Below are 22,757 nucleotides of genomic sequence, written 5' to 3' on the forward strand. Positions count from 1 at the left end.
CTAAAACCATTCAACAAAATTTAAATCTTTTCAAAATCCAGGATTTTTTAACAACACATCCAATAGAATCACCAGATATTGATGATTATCAGTATGATATTTTAGAAAATAATGATTCACATTTACAAACAAAAAAATACAAAACTAACATAAAGTGTGTATTGACAATGGTATCTTCAGTTAGCAGTTCAAGAAATACATCAAGTTCTCCCATTTTCATGTGGGAAAATGTTTCAAGTATTCCTCCATTAAAATACAACAATTTTGCTAAAAACTACATGAATGAAAATTATTCACGCCTTTCCACAAAAATCCGTTCTTCTCGTCATATGGTAAATCCCAATATTGAAAGCATCAAAAACTTAGCAAAAGTTAATGGGCGCGATGTGCCAAGTGACTGTATTCTTTTTCATTACATTGGTTATGGGTTTCCACCTCATGACCAAAGTTCAATTCCTTGTTTAGATCCCACGGGAATCTTTAAAAATTATCCAATTCGAACATTATTTGAATCTATTAAGACTCCCTCTTTCTATATATTTGATTGTTCTAATGCAGGAGCAGCATTACGAGCACTTCAAGTCGCATCAAATAGTCAACATCCAATTCCTCGCATGTCACTTTTTCAGAACAATGTCACATCACATAACACTGAATATGACTGGAAAGATTATTTTTGTTTATGTTCAACAGATATTGAAGAAACGTTACCAGAAGACCCACATTTACCACGTGATTTTTTGACATCATGTATTTTTACACCTGTTAAGTTAGCAATTATTTGTCATGTTATTCAATATTATCGAACGACAATAGTCACTGATAAATTTCCAATGAAAAAGTTCATTGATATTAATATTGAAGGTCTTGAAGAAACACTTCAAGCAATTATTGATTCAATTGCATCAGATGTTTTATCTATTGAAGAATATCGCCGATTATTTCGTAGCAATGAATTAATTTCATATCTTTTTCGACAATTTTTACTATGCCAATTTTTACTTAAGTATTTTCAAGTCCATCCAATATCATATCCAGAATTGCCAGATTTAAGCACACATCAATTATGGGGCAATTGGCAAACAATAGCAGACTTTGTCATTACAAAAATCACGACAGAATCATTTGGGTTTATTACTAATATATTTAATCAAACGATCAATTCCGTTGAAATGTATTTAAAAAACGAATGTAAACAAAATGACATTCCGACGTCATTAATTACATTATTATTTAACATACCTGAGAAATCAGAAGAACTTTTACATAATTCTTTCATATTATTATCTAAATATGCATCAATATCACAAAACGCACGAAACAAATTAACGAAAACGACAATTTTTCCCAAATTATTTAAAATACTAATTAAAAATAATAATAACAATTCCATTGACTTCAAAATGTGGAAACATTCACTTTGTTATTTATGTATATCAATATTACAAACAGATGAAAGTTTAATCAATAATATCAATTTAAATGATGACATTCATACATTTAAAGAAAAGTTATTTGATCCAAAAATTCCGATAATAACCAAATCGATGATCTCTGCGATATTATCATTTATTATACCATATAATGAATCATTACAATTTACATTTTCATCTAAACAATTTATTAGTAAAATAAGTAATTTATTAAACACATATAATGATTCATTATTTATATTATGGACATTAGTATTAATATCCAAAATATTTGATTCATATGGAATTGATTCGAAAATTATATATGAATTAGGTTTACATATACAAATCGCTTCATTTTGTTTCCATAATTCTTATGAAATTAGATCGATATCATTATCAATATTATCATATTTAATACAAACAGAAGATAAAGTTAATGTTCAATTGTTTTGTTTAGCACTTAAATCAATTTTTGATATTTCATATTTAGTTCGATATAATTATTTAATATTTTTAGGGAACTTTTTAACTAATTATCAATTAGAATCAAAAGATTTATATACTAAAATTAACTTAACCAAAAATTCCATTAAAAATATTATTAACAATTATTTAAATGTTAATGAAATTTCATTTGAAGAACATTCGAAAGATTTCAAAAAACTTTGTTCATTTACAGATATATTTACTGAAACAGAAAACTCATTACAAAAATGTATTAAGTTATCAATAGAATTAATAAATATATTACAAAATGATACGAATAATATAATTAGAAATATATCGAAACAAATATTAACGACATTTAATTATACCGAAAAAAGTAATGAAAAATGTTTTAATATATTTATAAAACAAATGATATCATTTAAATATTGGGAAATAAAAGAAGAAACAAAAGTTATTTCAACACCTATAACATTACCTCAGCCAACATTAACAAATATACCAACAACAAAACTTGTTAAAACATTTAAATATAAATTTAATAATTCCGAAATTCCTAATAACATTAAATATGATCATAAAACTTTATCAATAACTGTGTCTACTACTAAAAATAACATTTATTATTTTGATGAAAAATATTTAAATATTAAAAAGTTATTTATCGGTTCAAAAATTTCTGCAATTAATATTAGTGATTGGGATTACAATAATTCATTGATATTCATCGGATCTGAAAATGGTTTCGTTAATGTTTGGAATCCGAACAATTTAAATCCTAAAATTTCATTTTTCGCTGATTTATCAGATAATTCGAATACAAATTTTCCTTTAGTTTTAACTTTAATTAATACTAAAAAACAATTTATCACTGCTAGAGGTAATACAGGTATTATAAATTTATGGGATATCGAATACCAAAAATTAATTTCTTCTTTCAAAACAAATAAAAATAATGAAATTATTACAACGATCAATATGAACCCAATTTCGGAGAACGTTTGCGTGGCCGGTTATGACAGCGGTTTAATCACATCAATGGATTTACGATCAAATGACATTCAAAATATTGAAGAACAAAAAATTAAAAATGATAAAATTATGAAAATTATTGGGTGCTTAGGGAATAATAATAAGACTAAATTCTTCGCTGGCACTTATGGTGGTAAATGTGTAAGTTGGGAAAATATTGATGATATATCTGTTATCGAATTTGATAATACTAATTCGATGCTAAATGATTTTGACGTGCATACTTTGTCCCCATTTATGTCATTGGCACCAACAAAGTCTTTCCCAGTAATCACAGATTGGAATGGAAATGTGATTCATACATTGAAAGATATTGGAACGAATGCGCTCTGTTCTTTCCATCCAGTGTTACCACATATTATGTGGGGTACATCCGATGGGAAATTAGTGGAATCGAAATTAACAACTGTGTAAATAAAATATAGAGATTGTTTCTTGCGTTTTATTGTGTATTGAAATTTGCAAAAGAAAAATTCTTAAATGTGAATTTAAAATATTAATAATCATAAAGCCGACTCAATCATGTTCGACCATGAAAATAACTCAATATATAATAATGGTATGGGAAGGGAAAAAATTTTACTTATCTGAAAATTTTCTCTAAACTAAAAATACTGCATGAATGATATTCTATAAAGTGTATGTAAAATAGAAATTAAATAGAAATTTTTTCATCACATGTATAATCGAATTTCGTTTTTGATACTAAAAGGTACATTTTATTCATTTCAATGTTTTTTCGTGTTTTGATGATATTAAAAAATCATTTTAATTCATGTGTAACATTCACCCAACATTTGAAAGTAATTGTTGTTAAATGAAACATATTCAAGTGAAACAGTTGGAGAATTAAATATAAAAAAAGGAGTAATTGATGCATGTCTTTCTTCAACACAAACTTTTACTAAACCTGATTTATATATATCTCATTCATTTATATTGGCGAAATTTTATGCATAACAGAAACAAAATCATTTTATAAAGCACTTTCAACAAATTCATTTTTTATTTCATATATTAATTCACCATTTACTTACCCTATTATGAATTTTATTTATTATAAATTTATCTGTGTTATATTCCACTTATTATCAAATTTATAGTAATTTCTTTACATTAATGAATAATGATAATGGAAAATCACAAAATAAAATATTGACTACAGATCTCATTTGTATTAAACCGCCGAAAAAAACTTGTAGACCTTAATATAATTTAAGCTAATAATGTGGTATTATTCATAGAGAACATATTTAATTATATATTTATTAATTTTTTTCGATTTAAATTTGTAATTTTTGCAATGTTCCTATTTTTTGCTCACTTCTCGATTTTCTTTTCAAATATTAATTTTTTGGGATTTCTAACAAACTATACACAAATTTATGATAAATTTAAGTTTTTGTTGTCTGTCTAAAGGTTTTTCACGGCATTATATACGTTTTTCTATTAAAATAATTTTAATAATTGTTGGAATTATCATCTTTTTAAAAACAGAAGAACAAAGGAATGATAAAATCATCAATGAGTACCTCAATCAATAAAGAAACGGAAGATAAAGAAGAAATTAATCGCCAAGAAATAGAAAATTATGCAACGAATGAAAATGATCAATAGATTTAAACGAAAACAGAAAGCAAATGATCTTTTTGAATTTGGATACCCTAATAATTATATCATTCTTTACAAAAAAGTACTTTGGAACCAAAGCACTTAACGGTCACATGACAGTGAGCTGATCCACTTTTTGTTAGTCACATTTCAATGCTGACGAGCTTGAGCACAACTTCTTCATTTTCTCTGAGAAATGCAATAGTAACTGTAAATGGACGCAAGCTAGAGGCTAAGAAAGGAGAAACAATTTTAGAATTATGTGACAGAAACAATATTAAAATTCCAAGACTTTGTCATCATCCAAATCTTCCGCAACGTGCTTCTTGTCGTGTTTGCCTTGTTGAATGTAACAATTCATGGCTTGCACCAGCATGTGTCACTCCAATATATGATGGACTTACAGTAAATACAAAATCAACCAAAGTTCAAGAAGCAGTCAGTGCCAATCTTGAAATGCTTCTTGCTTCTCATGATGAACGTTGCACCTCATGTATTGCAAATAATCGATGTACTTTCCGTGATATTATTTATGAATTTAATGTTCATGAAAAAGAACGTCACAAACCAGCGCCCGAAGCTGTTGATTCATCCACTTACAGTATACGATTTGATCCAGCCAAATGTGTTTTATGTGGACGTTGTGTTCGAGCATGCGAATCAATTGTTGGGCAAAAATCCATTCACTTTGCCAACCGCGGAGACCATATGTTAGTACAACCAACTTCAGGTGTCACGTTGGAAAAGAGCACCTGCGTCAAATGTGGACAATGCACATTATATTGCCCATGTGGTGCGATGACAGAAAACAGTCAAGCACGCGAAGTGTTATCTGAGCTTCGTAAGCCATCACAAAGAGTCACAGTATGTACAATCGACCCGTCAGTTTTTGTAGATATATCTGAAGCATTTGGTTATCCCGCTGGAACATTATCTGGTGGAAAAGTCATTACCGCACTACGACAACTCGGCTTTAAATATATCTTTGACGGTTCAATAGGTAATGATATATTAATAAATCTTGAAGCTGAGCAACTAGCTAAAAAGTTGCGAGACCCAAAGGCAAAGTTTCCATTATTCTCATCAAATTGTCCAGCATTTGTTAATTTTGTTGAACAAAGTAAAAATGGAATAATGAAACAACTTAGCAATTCAAGATCTACAGCTACAATGATTTCTGGCTTACTTAAGAACTCTAAAACCAAGCCAAGAGAATTACCCAATGCTAATGAACAAATATATACTGTATATATTGGTTCTTGTACTGCTAAAAAAGATGAAATTGAACGTGGTAATTTCGTCACAAACGGAATCAAAGACACTGATGTCGCTCTAACTACTAGAGAATTAGTTCAAATGTTAAAGACAGCCGGAATTTCAATCATAAAATTGAAGGACTCAAAATTTGATAAGCTTTTCGGTGAAAGTACTGGTGATGCTGCACTCGTTTATGCTTCTGGAGGCTTAGCAGAAGCTGTAGCTAAGGCAACATACCAAAAAGTGACAGGAAAGAACATTGAAAAAGTCGATTTCGGAAACATCAGAGGTTATAAAACGATTAGGGTGGCCCAAATTAACATTGATGGGAAACCGTTTAAGTTTGCAGCTGTTGATCAATTACATGAAGCACAAAACTTAATGGAAAGAATAGAAAAGAATGATCCTGAGGTAGCTGGAATTAAATATATTGAGGTAACAGCTTGCCCAGGAGGATGTGTTTGTGGTGGCGGTAGTCCATATCCAGAAAATGAACAAACCATGAAAAATAGAATTAATGCGATATATAAAATGAAAGAAAGAGCAAAGATTCAATCTGCTGTCGATGCTCCTGCAACAAAAGTTATTACTCCAGATGTTGAAAAGATACTTCATACAGTATTTAGAGCAAGACCAAAGAAGTAAAAAACGAATAACGAATATTTGCTTGGAATCATTAACTTGTTTTTAAAAATGATTTAAATGAAAGTTTTTGCATTTTATGTTTTGATGAACGTTTACTTTTTAAATTCGTTTTTTTTTTTTTATGGAGATCATTACTCCAGATGAAATACAATATTTTTTGGAGAGCTTAGACAAAGAAGTTAATGAACTCATTGAGTTAAAGAAAAGTAACCAATCATTTTCTTTTTCTGATTCAAATGAAATTATGCAAAATTATTCAAATGAAAATTCACAAATATCAGATGCTGACCAACAAAGCCAAGATAATATTTTTAATATTGATACAATTGAAAAAAATAATGAAAAGAATTTGGATTTAAGCGAAGAACATTCATTAGAAGACACTAATGATTGGTGTGAAAAATCACTTTTACAATTAGAGGAAGCAATGAATCATTTAGAGCAATCCATAGAAAGTGATTTATTGAATCTTAAGAAACAACAACAAATCCTAGATAAATGTAAATATCAACTATCCAAAATCAAGGCTTGAATCTTGTTATATTATATGATTTTTGTTATATAAACCAATTATTGTGTTGATAAGAAATCCAAATAAAAAATTTTGTGCCACATTAAAACGGTTTTGTGTTCATTTAAAACTTTTTGTATAGGGTATATAAAACATAAGTTTTCATGATTCTCTCGTTTTTGATTACATATAAAGTGATAGTTACCCAAGAGAACTGTCAAGAATTTGTTCAAAATAGCACATTTATTCCAAGTTTTATACTATTTTATGCAGATTATTGTGGTTTTTGCAAACAAGTGCTCCCAGCATGGGCAGAACTAATGGATCTCTATGAGAACGATACTTCTGTTGCAGTGGGCCAAATAGAATGTGAATCAAATCCATATTATCGTGCGATATATCAAGCTCCATCATTTCCCTCATTTGTCACATTTTTACGAGGAAAACCAAATCGTCTTCGGCCAAAGAGGGATTTAGAAACATTTATTAATCTTACTGAAGAATTAAAGAAAGTTGATCTCAACATCCCATGTTTCAAATATCCTATTGAATTTACAAGTGAATATCCAGCTTTTGCATTTTCCTCTCAACGAAATTATCGTGACCAATGTTTATTTGTTCGCGATATTCAAGAAAGGATACCATTCCTCAAAAACCGAATTTACTTCGGAGAGAGCACTGCCAAGCCAACGTTGATTGCATACCTCAACAAGAACGTATCCGTTGAATATACTGGTGATTTTAATCCACAGGCAATTAGCAAATTTGTTGATGAATATTCATTGTCATCATTAGGTAATTGGAATCTTAGTGCAGCAGAAAAGTCAACACGTAAATTCATGTTCATTATCCATAACTATCCACAAATATATGAAAAATTCCGAAATGAGATCGAGCTAATCGAAAACACGACGCTCTTTGGTCAGATCGAATTTAAGGTGTTCAACGAAACATATCCGCAGTATAATGTTGTGCCGCCTGCTATAGCCATTGCGAGCGAAGACAAAAGCAGTTTTCACATTGAACATAACACAACGCAAATTCCACAACTGAAAGAAATATTCGAAAAGTTCGAAAACGGAGAATACAAAGAAAACACAAACATAAAAATACCAAAGTTCTTCAATTACAAAGGAACAACGAATGAGAGAAAAAAGAGATGGTGGGAACTGTAAGGGCTTATCTGTAGATTGAAATAAACTGAATTTTTGTTTTAATTCTTAAAAGATTTTAATGAAAACACTTTCACATTACTAATTAGATACTGAAATTTTGTATTTATTGACAATGTAATTTTCAAAATGACAAAAGGTATTGGCTGTTTATTGAAGGAAAGAAAATCTTTTGCAAGGGGTACAATCATATTTTATAAGTGAAACTCTGATGGTTTAAAATAATTTTTCATTTTTATTGTGATTATCAAAAATATGTCTAACACAAAAAATAAACGAAAAGCTGTAGAGCAAAAATATTTATACATGTATTAATTTATGTGTTTAGTTTTGATATATCCAAAGTGTTTATTAAAACATATAAACTTTATATAATTAAAAAATATTTATTTAGAAGAAATAACCAAAAATTTTCTGCATCTCCTTTTTCAGAAGCTTTAATAAGTGCTGTTTCAAATATCTTATATATAATTTCCAAATAATAATTTAAAATATCAATTTAACAATTAATATAAAACTATATAAATATAAATCTTTGATAATAACATTAATTCCTTCTTGTTCAATAAGCAATTTAAATATTTTCATATTTCCAATATTAACTGCACACGTAATTGCTGTTCAAATTAACTTAAATAATTTCCGAATATTACATGTAACTAATTAGTAATTACTTTTTTTTATAACATTTTATCCAAAAATAATTTGAAAAATATTTCTCACTGAACAACCATAATCAAATCAAATAATACCCCAAAACAATAACGACATTATTTACTTTGCTTGGCCTGAGTTCAGTTTGTTCACAATTTGAATAGTTTTAGTTGGCGAAGAAATTATCCATTTTTCAGTGTACGGGAGAAGTTACTATCCTTCCATTTGTATTTTTATGTTGCCATCATTATATACAATCATAAGTGCTTTGTACAAAATAATTTAAATAATTTTCAAATCTGACTTTAAAACATCAAAATAAAACAATTAAATTTTCATTAATTTCTATTAGCTTTTGTTCTGCCAAAAAGTTAAACAGTTCAATGTTTATTGATACATTTTTAGTTAACTGAATACTAAATTTTACTGAAGAAACTTTAACAATTTTATTTTCACAAAGAGATTTCGAGAACATTTTTCATATCACAATTCCTTAAGAAATACAAAAGTGCTAATTTTTTTTAGAGAATCAACGAATTTATTTCCATATTAAATTTGAACATGTTCAATTTCCACCTGCAACTTCATTGTTTACATGTTTTTTCTAAAAATACAAATAAAAGGATAGTGGCTACGTTTGCACCTTAAATAATAAATATTTAAAACATTTAACAGAACCAAAAAACGCTGCAAAATCAATTAATGTAACATTCTCTTGATTAGTAAGTGAATACTTTTCATAAATTGATGGTTTACAATCAATAAGCAAAATTTGGTTATTATCAAAATTTGTTTGTGATGATATTTCTTGGAGTTTATCTATTTCTTCATTTCGAATTATTTTTGAAATTCATTGGGATCAACTCCATCGTTAAATAATTTTTTATAAATATCCTAGAAGATTCATTCGTAATATAACATATTTTTTGATACCTTCACTTAAATCAAGAGTTGTTTCATCAAATCGAATCGATTTGAATAGTTACTTTTTGAACTCGAAAACCGGTTTATTTATGAAACTGCTTGACAAAAATTATCAGAAAAAATTGAGAAGATACTTTTAATACTCTTGTATTTGTATCAAAAAGTGGTTTAACACATGTGTTGTAAAACAAAAACTTCAGGTGAAAGTTACAACTCTCGATGCTTCTTTTATTCTGGGTATTATCAGGAGAAATAATACTTGAAGGATATGTAAATCCGACTCTATCAGGAGGGAAAGGAGGTGTTCACCTTCAATGGGGAAATAACTCAAAAATCGATCACATATATTATAAAATATTTCAAAAGTCTTGTGAAAATGATGAATGGGATGCAGTAAGCACCCACAAAGAAGGTAAACTCATTAATGTTTTAGGAATTTACCCTTCGTCTAGCACTAAAGGTCAAATACGGTACGACCAAGCTAGCTTTAGTACCTACAATGTTGCAATGAGCTTTAATACTGATCCGGATGGAAATTCATACATATATCCTAAGTCTGCATCTCTTAAGGCATGGATGGAAGGTGGGATTATTAACGATATAGAAACGCAAGCCTTTGGCATTGGATCTAATGAAGAAGTGATAATGAATGTAACACTTAATTCTATAGATGAATTTGAGAATTCTGTTCATGAAAACTCATCTTGGCTATATCAATTCGATGTAACTGTATTTGGGTTCTGGGATTCCAGTGCCGGATTTCTTTTATCTACTGACAGTTCCCAAACTATAGTTAAAGATTATATTAATCGAGGCTATGGATTTATCATAGGACATGACACAATATCATATGCCTTTCTCAAGGAAGGATCTCTTCCGGAGGCGACTGGCTTAGTAACAATCCGTGATTTATTTGGGATTAAGTTGGAAATAATTGATGAAGGCACATTTCATGATTTTCTATTTTCCACAAATATTAAATTAGAAAAGAAAGGTCATATACTTGAATATCCATGGGAAATCAATGGTGATATCAATTCTACATATGATATATATTCAACTCATACTACACGTCATGCAGCATTAGGTGATGTTTGGTTTTCATTAGGTGAACATAGTCTTCTTTTTGATGGAGAACTTATTCATAATTTTTATCTTACAACTTATGGTAATACTGCAATGATCCAAATCGGTCATAGTGAATGTAATGCATATGATATTGAAAAGAAAATATTAGCTAACACAATATTTTACCTTAAACAAAGAATAGTCGAAGAAGAATTTGATGTTTCTCTTTTTTCTAATGATTTATCACCTCCAAAAATAGAAAATGTTACTTTTGATAGTAACAATTACTTAATTAAAATTAATGCAATAGATTTAGGTCCTCAACAAACTTATAAAGTTTGCGCATATAATGAAAATGGTAATTTAATTGATGAATCAAATCATTTAACAATTAATGTTGCAACAGGTATAAAGAAATATATATATTCGATAAATGAAATTAGTGAATGTTATGATGAGTCTGAGCTTGTTAAAGAAACATTTAATAATTATATTCAATTAACAATTGAAGAAATTGTTAAGGAAATGTACGTTCACATTGCACCTGTTGATGAGGCTGAGAATGTGGGCGAAATAATAACAATTAAAATTCCATTTATTCAAACAAAATCATTTACAAGCACATGCACATATACTGAATCGAATACATTTTCACAATCGAATACATTTACACAAACAAAAAGTTTTTCGCAATCGAATACATTTACACAATCGAATACATTTACACAATCGAATACTATAACGCAATCGAATAAATTTACACAATCAAATAGTTTTATTGCTTCAAGTACATTTTTATATTCGGAATCATTATTTGAGGCGACATTTTCTTATAGTTATATTTTGTCATATGTAAATACATTTTCTCATTATTCCTTTACTTCAGGCACTTACATTAACACAATCATTGCATCTGAATCTACATATTTGTATACACACTTTATATTTTATAATTACACAATAGTTTTTTACACAACATATTATAACTCTTATATTAAATTCTTTACGAATAATCAAATTGTTTCATCGACTATTTCTAATACAAATACAGTCACTATAATTGTTATTGTATGTGTAGTTGTCGCTGTTGTTATTATTGTCGTTATACTTGTTGTAGTAATTGTTCATATAAAGAATAAAAAGCAAATTACTGAAAGTGATATCGAACTTGAAAAAGAAAAAGCAAATAAAGTTCTTCATGACTTCAATAACAGTTTCACAGTTGAAGAAAAAGATCCATTTGCAATAGATTTCATAGAAGACAATAAAATCCCGCATTTGTAAGTAAATATTTTTATATTTTTTAAATTTTTGACTTAATGAGAATGAAAAATGAATTCCTTTAAACCAAATGAAAAATTTGTATACTTATCGTTGTGCTCGTTTTGAATACTTTATGAAGCAACTGCCCTCGGATGGAAACAAAGAAACAATTATTATCTGATCTCAAGTCTTTAATTTCATCCGAAACAAGGGCAGCTGCAAAGGATGCAATTAACTCAATAATTTCGATGCTTCAGTCAAAGACAACATTAGAAATTTCTGAATCAAATCCATTTTTATTATTATTCCAAGAATTAGTAAATTCACAAAAAAAATCTAATAACATACTTTCTTGGATCTCTGTTATCCGAAAATTAATAGAAATTAATTCATTTTCTGCTTCAGCCATTTCTTTCATTTTAGAGAATATTGAAAAATTATTACCAATCCAAAATGAAACAATTTCCTTAAAAATCCTCCAACTCACATTATCAGTATTTTTATCCAAAAGCAATTTTATAGACCCAAGAATCAAAACTTCGAAATGGGTTTTTTCAATGATCTATTCATCCTCTGTTTTAGTTCAGCAAGTTGCAGAAGCAACTTCTTATCAAATAACAGATGCACTTTACACGCAAATTACTGGTAGAACAATACAAAATTCAATTAAAAGCGAAAGAATTCAAAATTTTGATGATACAAATTCAAGTTCATCATCGCATCAAATGAATGCGCAAGACTTTCAGATTGTTCCAGAAGATCATTGGGCAGTTAAATATTTTTTCATTTTAGTCAATGATATTTTATTTTATTTAAATAATCTTGAAACAAAAGAATTTACATTTAAAGACACCAAATTTCCTTCATCACTCCTTAAACACATTCTTGATTACTATTTTGATTTACTTTCAAGATATGAAGAATTCGCCAAAACAGAAAATTTACTTTATAAATACGTTAATTTGCAAACGGCTTTCGAACTGTTGTCACTTTTTTCAGTTCACCTAATTATTCATTTTACTCAAACTGATCAAACTGAAGCAAAACAACTTTTTTTAAAACTAATGAATTATTTAGGGAAGACACCTTTAGTTTTAGATGCGATAGCAGCAATTGTTTCGAGTAATCCATATCTTCAACATTTACTATTTACCAAAGAACAAATGTTACAAATATCACAAAATTCGATTTCATATTTTTTATCCAATTTTAAAGGGAATTTAACAGAAGAAATCAAACTTTATCATAACAATGGAATTTATTTAAAGTCATTTGATCCATATAATCCAAATCAAAACAGAACAATTATTTCATGTATAGTTATTATATATTTCCAAATTCTTCAAATTGATTTTTTTATTGAAAGTTTTCATGATTTTTATAATAATTTTGAGTTTATATGGCAACGTGTTATACATTCTACAAATAATTATGTAACACTTAATTCATCATTAGAAGTATCATTACAATGTATTACTTCATCATTAAAGATTAATGACATTGATCCAGCAAATCGCATTTTTGCATCCATTTGTGGATTAGCAGTACCTGAAAGTGCAGCATATCCACTTGAGCCGAAAGGTTTTATAGCGTTAAAATATTTAATACGAATAACTAAAACTGATGGAGCAAAATTATGTAAATTTTGGCCATTAATATTCGAAACTATATCGAAATGTTATCATACAGCGTCACATAAAAGAAGTAACGCTGATATAAAAGCATTAGGTTTAATACAGCCTTCGTTAATATCTTTTTCTTCTAATTTGGAAAATGAGAAATTTATTGATTTGTTTAATATAATATTAACCTTGTGTAAAAATGATCTAAAAATTATTTCCGAAAATAAAAGTACAGTACCAAATCATTGGCCAATTAAAACGTTATGTTACGTGTTCTTAAATAATATCCAAAGAACAAATTTAATCGAAAATGATTTTTTTGATTTTTTCGACCAAAACTTTCAATGTGAATCAACTGATTGTAGATTACAAGCAGTAAATTCATTATTTGAGATATCAAAAGCTGTGCTAAACTCTAAAGAAGCACCTGAATCTTGTCGAAGATATGTTTATGATACAATTTTTATTGCAACAAATTCTTCGTATCGTGATGTTTCGGTTACGACCGTTTCTTATCTTCCATCGTTTTTAGCCGAAATATCAATTGAAAATATGAGTAATGATTGGATCAAAATCCTCACAATTTTGAAGGTTGTTTGGACCACCCCATTTCCTGAGAACATTCAAAATGGATTTCGTGCTTTAACTTATATTTGTAATGATTGTATAATGAATTTACAGACGACAGATTTAGAAGTATGTTTATCTACTATATCAACATATATTTCACAAGATAAAGAGATTAATATTGCATTAGGATCAATTGGATTATTATGGAATATTGGAACCACTTTATTAACGAATGGAAATAGTGCCACATGGAAATATTTATTTAAGACTATCATGAGGTTTTTTAATGATACACGAATAAATATTCAAGAATCATCATTACAAACGTTTTTTAATTTAGTTAATACATTTTATCAACAATTTAATGAAGACTTACTAAACTTCATAATAAATATGATACTTCATCCCCTTATCTTTAATATCTCTCAAATCGAATCATCGCTTATGGTCATTCAAGGCATTATCCAATGTTGTCAATGCATTGGAGGCTATGACGAACTTATTGATGACTTATTATTAGTTATTTATGATTTATCGATGAATAATAAATCGAATTCTTCAATTAAAGCTGGAGAAATAACTCGTTCATTTATAACATTATTATTATGTGATAACATTGAAGTTATTTCTAAATCTACAAACATATACTTAAAAATTGTTGAAAATTATGTGAAAAATCCAAACAAATTCGATTTACATGGATGTTCAACAGTTTTATCTGAAACATTTCCGAAAATCGCAGATAAAATTGATTCGTCATTGTTTAATATATGGATAAAAATCATGTTTTTGTTTTGTACTTTCCAACTTGATAAACCTTTTCTTCATGTTGCAACGCATTCAGTTTTTAATGCAATTTCGAATTTAAGAATTTTAAATGTTTCAAAGTTATTGGAATTAATTGATTTCTTATTAAATCTATTGGAATATAAAATTTTAATAACAAAATCAATTGATTCGATTTTATCACTTTATTCCAATTCTTTTGTTGAAGAAAATCGCTGTTTTTGTTTAAAGAAAATTTTATGTTATTTCGATCGATTTGATATAAATTATATACAAAAATTTTTCGAATTTCCTATTTCATTGGATATGTTTTTAAATGATTCATTGTTAATAAAAGATTTAATAGTTACAGGAAGAAATTATAATGTATTGAAAAATAAAATTATACAAATAATAGAACCGAAAATGAATTTGTTGAATTTGTTCGATTTGAATTTGTTCGTTTTGTTTGGTTTACAAAAACCGGTTTTCTATACGTTATTTTTTAAATGCTTTTGTCAAGAAAACAATAAAAAAGAATTGATTTCATTTGCATTTAGTAATTTAGAAATGATACAAAAAGGATTTGATAAAATGATAATGAAATTAATTAATGAAGAAAAAATAATTCGATCTGTTCTTGATGAGAAAAAATATATAGATTTTATCGAAATGATAAAAGAAATGTTAGAAATAGAAATAGACCCACAGATTATTTTGGAATGTGATGATTTTATTCAAACATTATTAAAATTATGCACAACAAAAAATGAAACATTAAGCCAAGAAACAATCAAACTTGTGCAAAAAATAACTCAAAAACGCAAAATTTGAAAATAAAATCATGTTTTTTGTATTAAATAAAACTTTTATATATCTTTATTTTTTAATGCGAAGAAAGCTTATTTCTGAGTTTTTCTAACCTTTCATTCATTTTGTTCGTTGTGGTGTCAAGGTGTGCAAGAGATTTGTAATGGAAATTTGCAATAGCTGATATTTTTTCGATGTCATCATTTGCTTCACTTTGCTGCTTTTGATCCCTCATTTTTTGGAATATTTCTGAGAGTTTCTTTGACATTGATAATAATTCTGTGTGGAGATCTTCTGCTAATTGATATAATTCAAGTCTTCTATCTATAATGGATCCACTCTTTTGGGGTGGCGTTTTGTCATTGTCTAAACCTTTTATAAATTGTTTTTGTTCTTCTTGCAATTTTTTTAAATCTTCATTTAATTGTTCAAAAATTTGTTCGATTTTTTTGGTTTGATCATTAAGGTGGGCCAATACCTCTAAGCACTCAAATATTTTTCTATCTGTTCTGAGCACAAAACGAGATGTTTTTAGATATTTATTTTCTTGTTTCTCCAATTTTGTTTCAAAATATTCTAAAACTTCTTGTACTGTTTTCCCAGTGAATTGTTGCTTAAATTCGTTTCTTTGGTCATCGGTAACTTGATCAGTGTTTGTTGTGTAGCCAAACCCACCAAAGTTCATCACAGTATTTTGTTATTAAAAAGTGACAATGACTGAACTCAATGACCGTTTAAAATTAAAATCCATTTTGGCGACATGACAGAGTATAAGAAATCTGTTGTATTTGATGGATTTATCAAACCTGACTTCGATTTTGATGAATGCGACCCTGTTTTCCCAACAACTACACCATCAAATGTAACATATAAATTTGATTTAAATTCTCACTACTTCCAATTTAAAGAATCATTAAATTCTTCGGATGCTGTTTTGATTACTCGCCAACTTGCTTTCTTAAAAGCAGCTTTAATTAATAATTCAACTCAAGTTAATGAAATAATTTCAATTGAAGAAATTTCCAGAATTTTATTTAATTTAATCAATCCTAAACAAAACAATCTTATACTTTATGAAGCTTTATGTACTGCTGTTGCCTTAACAGGGATTGTTAGTGAATCTTCCGAATATTTTGAAAACCAAGAATTCATCAATTTTTTAATTCGTATCACAATAATTTCATTATCTGATCCAAACTTTGATGGCAATAGATCTATAGGTACAGCTTCACTTGCATTTCTCCGAAATCTTCTATATAATTCCAATGAATGTCGTGTATTTTTCATTATGGCCAATGGCGTAGATCTTATTTCCACCCTATACTTCGAAATATTTGATCACAATCACGATCATATGATATGGGTATTGATCAACATGTTATCAGTCGATCCTACCCCAACAATTGAAATGCTTTTTCCGATTTGTAATTTGCTTAAAAACATTTTAGGTTATTCATTACCATCAGCTGAGAGTACCGAAATTATCTTATGTATCAAATATGTAACACTTAGTCCCGAAATTGCTTTAAATTTTCTAAAAGAATTTGATTTAAAGTATATTTCCTCGTCGTTCCATAAGACTTCTGAAGCAACTCAAGTACAATTATTAGAATTGTTTAAACTTTTGATCTTATGTCCACATGAACTTGTAAGTGAACAATCATTCCATAACATCAAATGGAATACATTTCTTATCAAAATTCCAAAAATTGGCGATAAAAAAGTTGAACTAAAATTATGTGAAATGTCATGTGAAATATTCCAATCGGATTCGAAAATTGTACAAAAAATCTTAGAAACAGAATTACTTTTAGTTTTAATGAAGCTTGTCAATAACGCGCGTTATGTAGTTAAGGTGAAAGCATTAACAGCGTTAAATTGTACATTACATTCTAATCAACCGTTCATCACAATGTTAATTTGTGGGCCAAAAATGATCAAAGAAATTGTACATTTTTTGGATTCTGATTGGGCAGAATGTATTCATTTTGGAGTTGAAACACTTTTGTTAATTCTCGAATTTGCATTAAATGGCAAAATGAAAAAAGAAGTTCTTAAAGAATGCGTCGAATATGAACTCGAGGAAGCAGTGAATGAGCAACTTGACAAGGAACTGCCCGAGGAACTGTTGGAAATGTGCGAAGTGCTGCGAACGCGTCTGAGTGAACTGACTGAAATTTGCGAATACAGCGAAATGGAACACGAAGAAAGCGAAGGCGAAGAAGAAGAACATGCGCAAGCGAATGAAGAGTTCGAGGAGTATGAAGTTGTTAATGAGGAAGAAGAAGAAGTTGAATGGATTGAAGCTGATACATATGAAGATGAAATGTATGCATGGTAATGCGTAACTGTATGTAAAATAGAAATTAATTTGTATTCATCGGATGTAATAATCTTGAAAAAGTGTTTTTTGGTGAAGTTAAGTGAATATTTAATGTATAATAACTTTATATAGGTTACAATTTCAAGTAAAGTTTCTTCAATATTATCGTGTTTATTAATTCCTTGTAATAATCTTCGATATATAAATATTTCGAAAGAAAATTCATATTTTTCTGATTAGAAATGAAGGAGTTTTATATGATAAACACATCATATAACTGATTTGTTATCGAATAAAATATTCGAAGTTCCAAATTCAGTTACATTAATGGATCATTTGCATTTCAATTAAATTCCAACTTATTAACTATTTAATCTGGAAATAATGTCAATGTAATTAAAAATTCTACATATCAATCATGTTCATTTACAAGAATCTAATGCATTTTCTCAATGCAAGCAATTTGAAAGACTAAATATTGGAGCAAATTTTATGGAGAAGTTCCCCAGCATTTGGAAGTATTTGTTACACCAATTTTTTTCGTAATAACTGTTTGACAGAAACAATTTTAAATGAAATATTTGAACCAAAGATGAATATCTTCATATAACACAAGCAATTACTAAATCAGATACATTTTCTAAGTCAAATAGTCTGCACAGTAATATATAATTGACATATGGTAAAATTGTATATTAAAACCAACCAAAAGTTCAACTCTAGATTCTTCTTATTATCAACATATTTGTTACAGGGGTTAGGTTTTCATTATCCCTGTAGAATTGGGGAAAATTGGTATCATTCGTTACAACTCAACATTGCAAATAACTATGTGCATAAAAAATAGCATCCAACACCCGAATGTTAATATTTCTTTACTATTAACCAAAAGATATATATATATATATAATATTATGTTTAGATATAAAAACATTATTTTGGTGTTTTTGTTGTTCCGATAGCGTGTAACAAATTTCTTGTACTAAACACAATTCTATTTGTATAAGAATTTTTTGTCTGAAACTTTCTTAAAGGCTCTGCAGCGCTTGCTGAAGTACTACAAAGTGTGCTCATTTCCCACAAATGAATTTCTCCATCTTGACCAGTTGATGCCAATATTGTACCTTCTTGGCTAATTGTCAAATCTCTCACCTGTCCTTTATGAGCTCTAATTGTACCTATTTTTCTTCCTTCACCTATATCCCAAGTAGATAATTTTCCACCAGAATCACCACAAATCACAATTCTTCCATTTCTTGTAAACTCGATACACCTTGGAATGTCTATACTTTCTGCGAACATTCTTGCACAAGAAGATGTCGGATTTTTATCGCTTGATTGTGTTCGAATGTCCCATAACATCACAGACCGATCATACGAGGCGGTTGCTATCGTTGATGCGTTGGGGTGGTACCGAATGGCGGTTATCGGCTCTTGATGGTTAACGAACATCCTCAGAGGCTTCGACCGATCGATTGTCCAAAGCATCGCTATACAATCGTCAGAACCAGTAACAAAATGGTAACCATAAGGTGACCAATCTACACACCATATGATACAAGAAGGAGAAGATATCATTGCAAATCCTGTAGACGTTTCACAACTCCATAATTGTATGGTGTTAGCTTGCCCACATAATAATAGACGAGAATCTGGAGAAAAACGAATCGAATATGTTTTCGGAACTGTTATCGTTCGCATGAAAGGAAACTCGTAGCCTTGTCCATTAGAAGGACGTGGTACCATTGATGCTTGCCGAGAGTTGATTTGTTTAAGTGGCAAATTGTCATCAAGATCAATAAATGCATTTGTCGACAAAAGTTTGATGTAATTACGGTCTGTAACAACGGCTATGAGAACTCCTGTGTTGTTGATGTCATATGCAACGTTTTCTTGTTGGAAAGTGAAATATGCGCATGATGGCAAATGATTCTTAGAAAGTGAATCAAGGCTCATAAGGTCACTAGCAATTGAGAGGATTCGATCGTGTGAAGCTTCTGGTAAAGGAAACCCACAATCTATTGGATTATGATCATCATCAAATATTTCGAAATTACATTTCTCACCAAGATATTTTTTTGCTTGCTGAATAGGATCAATGGAAAGAAGTCCGGTGATAGGTGTGGCAAGATGCTCAGGTTGATCTGTGGAATGAAAAATAAATCCGGGAATTAAATCTGGTCGTGAAGTAAAATGATCAATTGGAACATGTGTCACATTAAGCCTCTTACTAAGGATGTAAAGAAAGCGTGTGAATGACCTGTCCATGAGGAAACATACAAGGGCTTGATATGTAGTTTCTGTTAAAGATGTCGCAAAAGTTGTAACTGAAAGAGGTGATACTTTAGATAAGGATGTTGCTTTTAAATACTGTTCGAGTTTTTTAATATCTGGGTCATGTATTGAATGAAAAGCTTTACTTCCATCTTCTAAGTATCTATTTTTTTCAAAAAATCTTATAGCAAGATCAACCTCTTTAGCGTCAAAAAGGCTTACTGCTGTATGGTAAAAGAAAGCGAATAATAATGGCTTCAACTGTAATTTTTGAATAATAGGAACTTGTTCAATAAAGTCAACCAATTCCTTATACATTTCAGGCATTTCACGTACGTCTTCGAGCATTGCCTCTTGTTGTATTAAAAAGTCCAGTGCGCTCTGTTTTAAAAATAACTGTCTACTATTAATTTGGCCAAAAGAATTCAGCTCAACGTCCTGACCAAGTTGATATCCATGTGACGCAAAGAACTCGCGCAAAGAGTTCTGTAAGTTTTCCCTCAGTTCCCTTTCCCTCTGCGCCATTCTGTTGCTCAAAGACATCGCAGCTGAGTTAGAGAACGTTTAATATATACATATAACGGTTTCCAACCAACATCAAAAATTTCAATACCCCGATACGTATTGTCCACACAAAAAATAAAATCATAATTCAAAATTTGCGAAGTTTACATTTCTTCATCTTCTTCTTCTTCGCCATCTTCAACTGATTCAGAAGCAACTTCGTCATAATCCTTTTCAAGGAGTGCAAGATCTTCACGTGCTTCAGGGAATTCAGCTTCTTCCATACCTTCACCAACGTACCAATGAACGAAAGCTCTTTTAGCGTACATAAGGTCGAACTTATGGTCAAGTCTACTCCAAGCTTCAGCAATAGCAGTGGTGTTGGCTAACATGCAAACAGCGCGTTGAACCTTGGCAAGATCACCTCCAGGAACAACAGTTGGTGGTTGATAGTTGATACCCATCTTGAAACCAGTTGGACACCAATCGACGAATTGGATTGTACGCTTTGTCTTGATTGTAGCAACAGCAGCAGATACATCCTTAGGTACAACATCACCACGGTACAATAATGTGCATGCCATATACTTACCATGACGTGGATCACATTTAACCATCATGTTTGCTGGCTCGAAAAGTGAGTTAGTGATTTCAGCAACTGATAATTGTTCGTGATATGCTTTTTCGGCGGAAATGACTGGTGCATATGAACAGATTGGGAAGTGGATACGTGCGTATGGAACAAGGTTAGTTTGGAATTCGTTGAAATCGACATTGAGTGCACCATCGAAACGAAGAGATGCAGTAAGAGAAGAAACAACTTGACCAATAAGACGATTCAAGTTGGTGTAGGTTGGACGTTCGATATCAAGAGCACGACGGCAGATATCATAAAGTGCTTCGTTATCGACCATGAATGCACAATCAGAATGATCAATCATAGCATGGGTGGCGAGAATGGAGTTGTATGGTTCGACAACTGCTGTTGAAACTTGTGGTGCTGGATAAACAGTGAATTCGAGCTTCGATTTCTTACCATAATCAACAGAGAGACGTTCAAGAAGAAGTGAACCAAAACCTGAGCCAGTACCACCACCGAAGGAGTGGAAGATAAGGAAACCTTGAAGACCAGTACATTGATCTGCAAGTTTACGGATACGATCAAGGGTAAGATCAATGATTTCTTTACCAACTGTATAGTGACCACGAGCATAGTTGTTGGCAGCATCTTCCTTACCATTGATAAGTTGATCTGGGTGGAAAAGTTGGCGGTATGTACCAGTACGAACTTCATCCATACAGGTAGGTTCAAGATCTACAAATACAGCACGTGGAACATGTTTGCCTGATCCTGTTTCAGAGAAGAAGGTGTTGAAGGCATCATCACAAACACCGATGGTCTTATCTGATGGCATTTGACCATCTGGTTGGATACCGTGTTCAAGGCAATAGAGTTCCCAGCATCCGTTACCGATTTGGACGCCGCATTGACCAACATGGATTGAAATAACTTCACGCATATTGAAGAGTGAGCTGAAATGTCCGTTATTATTTATTGGGCGGTTAACATGTGAAATTTGAATTAAAAATTTGTGGCTGTGCAAAAGTGAAGGAAAATAACGTGTTTCTCACAAAAATTGGATGGCCATAGAAATTAAATGGTTTATGTCTATTGCTTTTTGGGGTGCATCATCTGAAGTCGGTTTTAAATTTTTAAAAAGTAGAAATACTAAATTAAGAGATTCTGATAAGAATATATATAATATTAAATATTAAGTGAAGAACATTGATAAAATGCATAATTTTGAATTGCTATAACGTTTTCACAAATGTTAATATTGTCTAAGTCATAGCAATACGCGAATGCATAACTTCTAATTGATGTAACTG

The 22,757-nt window shown here is 29.9% G+C and overlaps 6 protein-coding genes across 6 annotated transcripts; 4 read left to right on the plus strand and 2 right to left on the minus strand.

The window, feature by feature from the left end:
* Positions 1 to 4,658: 4,658 nt before the first annotated feature.
* On the plus strand, positions 4,659 to 6,407 carry GO595_001513 (2Fe-2S iron-sulfur cluster binding domain-containing protein; the record flags this gene model as incomplete). Its single annotated transcript, XM_067914320.1, has 1 exon — positions 4,659 to 6,407. The coding sequence occupies one exon, from the start codon at positions 4,659 to 4,661 to the stop codon at positions 6,405 to 6,407; it is 1,749 nt and encodes a 582-aa protein (XP_067778303.1).
* Positions 6,408 to 7,082: 675 nt separating this feature from the next.
* Positions 7,083 to 8,093, plus strand: GO595_001514 (Thioredoxin family protein; the record flags this gene model as incomplete). Its single annotated transcript, XM_067914321.1, has 1 exon — positions 7,083 to 8,093. One exon carries the CDS (start codon positions 7,083 to 7,085, stop codon positions 8,091 to 8,093), a length of 1,011 nt encoding a protein of 336 aa, XP_067778304.1.
* Positions 8,094 to 9,887: 1,794 nt separating this feature from the next.
* Positions 9,888 to 12,020, plus strand: GO595_001515 (TPR-repeat-containing protein; the record flags this gene model as incomplete). The annotated part of the gene is made up of 1 exon (XM_067914322.1): positions 9,888 to 12,020. The coding sequence occupies one exon, from the start codon at positions 9,888 to 9,890 to the stop codon at positions 12,018 to 12,020; it is 2,133 nt and encodes a 710-aa protein (XP_067778305.1).
* Positions 12,021 to 16,526: 4,506 nt separating this feature from the next.
* On the plus strand, positions 16,527 to 18,107 carry GO595_001516 (uncharacterized protein; the record flags this gene model as incomplete). The annotated part of the gene is made up of 1 exon (XM_067914323.1): positions 16,527 to 18,107. The coding sequence occupies one exon, from the start codon at positions 16,527 to 16,529 to the stop codon at positions 18,105 to 18,107; it is 1,581 nt and encodes a 526-aa protein (XP_067778306.1).
* Positions 18,108 to 19,022: 915 nt separating this feature from the next.
* GO595_001517 (transcription initiation factor TFIID subunit 5) lies at positions 19,023 to 20,888 on the minus strand (the record flags this gene model as incomplete). The annotated part of the gene is made up of 1 exon (XM_067914324.1): positions 19,023 to 20,888. The coding sequence occupies one exon, from the start codon at positions 20,886 to 20,888 to the stop codon at positions 19,023 to 19,025; it is 1,866 nt and encodes a 621-aa protein (XP_067778307.1).
* A 143-nt stretch (positions 20,889 to 21,031) lies between these two features.
* GO595_001518 (alpha-tubulin 1) lies at positions 21,032 to 22,387 on the minus strand (the record flags this gene model as incomplete). The annotated part of the gene is made up of 1 exon (XM_067914326.1): positions 21,032 to 22,387. One exon carries the CDS (start codon positions 22,385 to 22,387, stop codon positions 21,032 to 21,034), a length of 1,356 nt encoding a protein of 451 aa, XP_067778308.1.
* Between the last annotated feature and the right edge of the window lie 370 nt (positions 22,388 to 22,757).

The sequence above is a fragment of the Histomonas meleagridis genome, assembly GCF_020186115.1.
Source record: "Histomonas meleagridis strain 2922-C6/04-10x chromosome Unknown contig_145, whole genome shotgun sequence".
In the NCBI taxonomy this organism is placed as follows: domain Eukaryota; phylum Parabasalia; order Tritrichomonadida; family Dientamoebidae; genus Histomonas; species Histomonas meleagridis.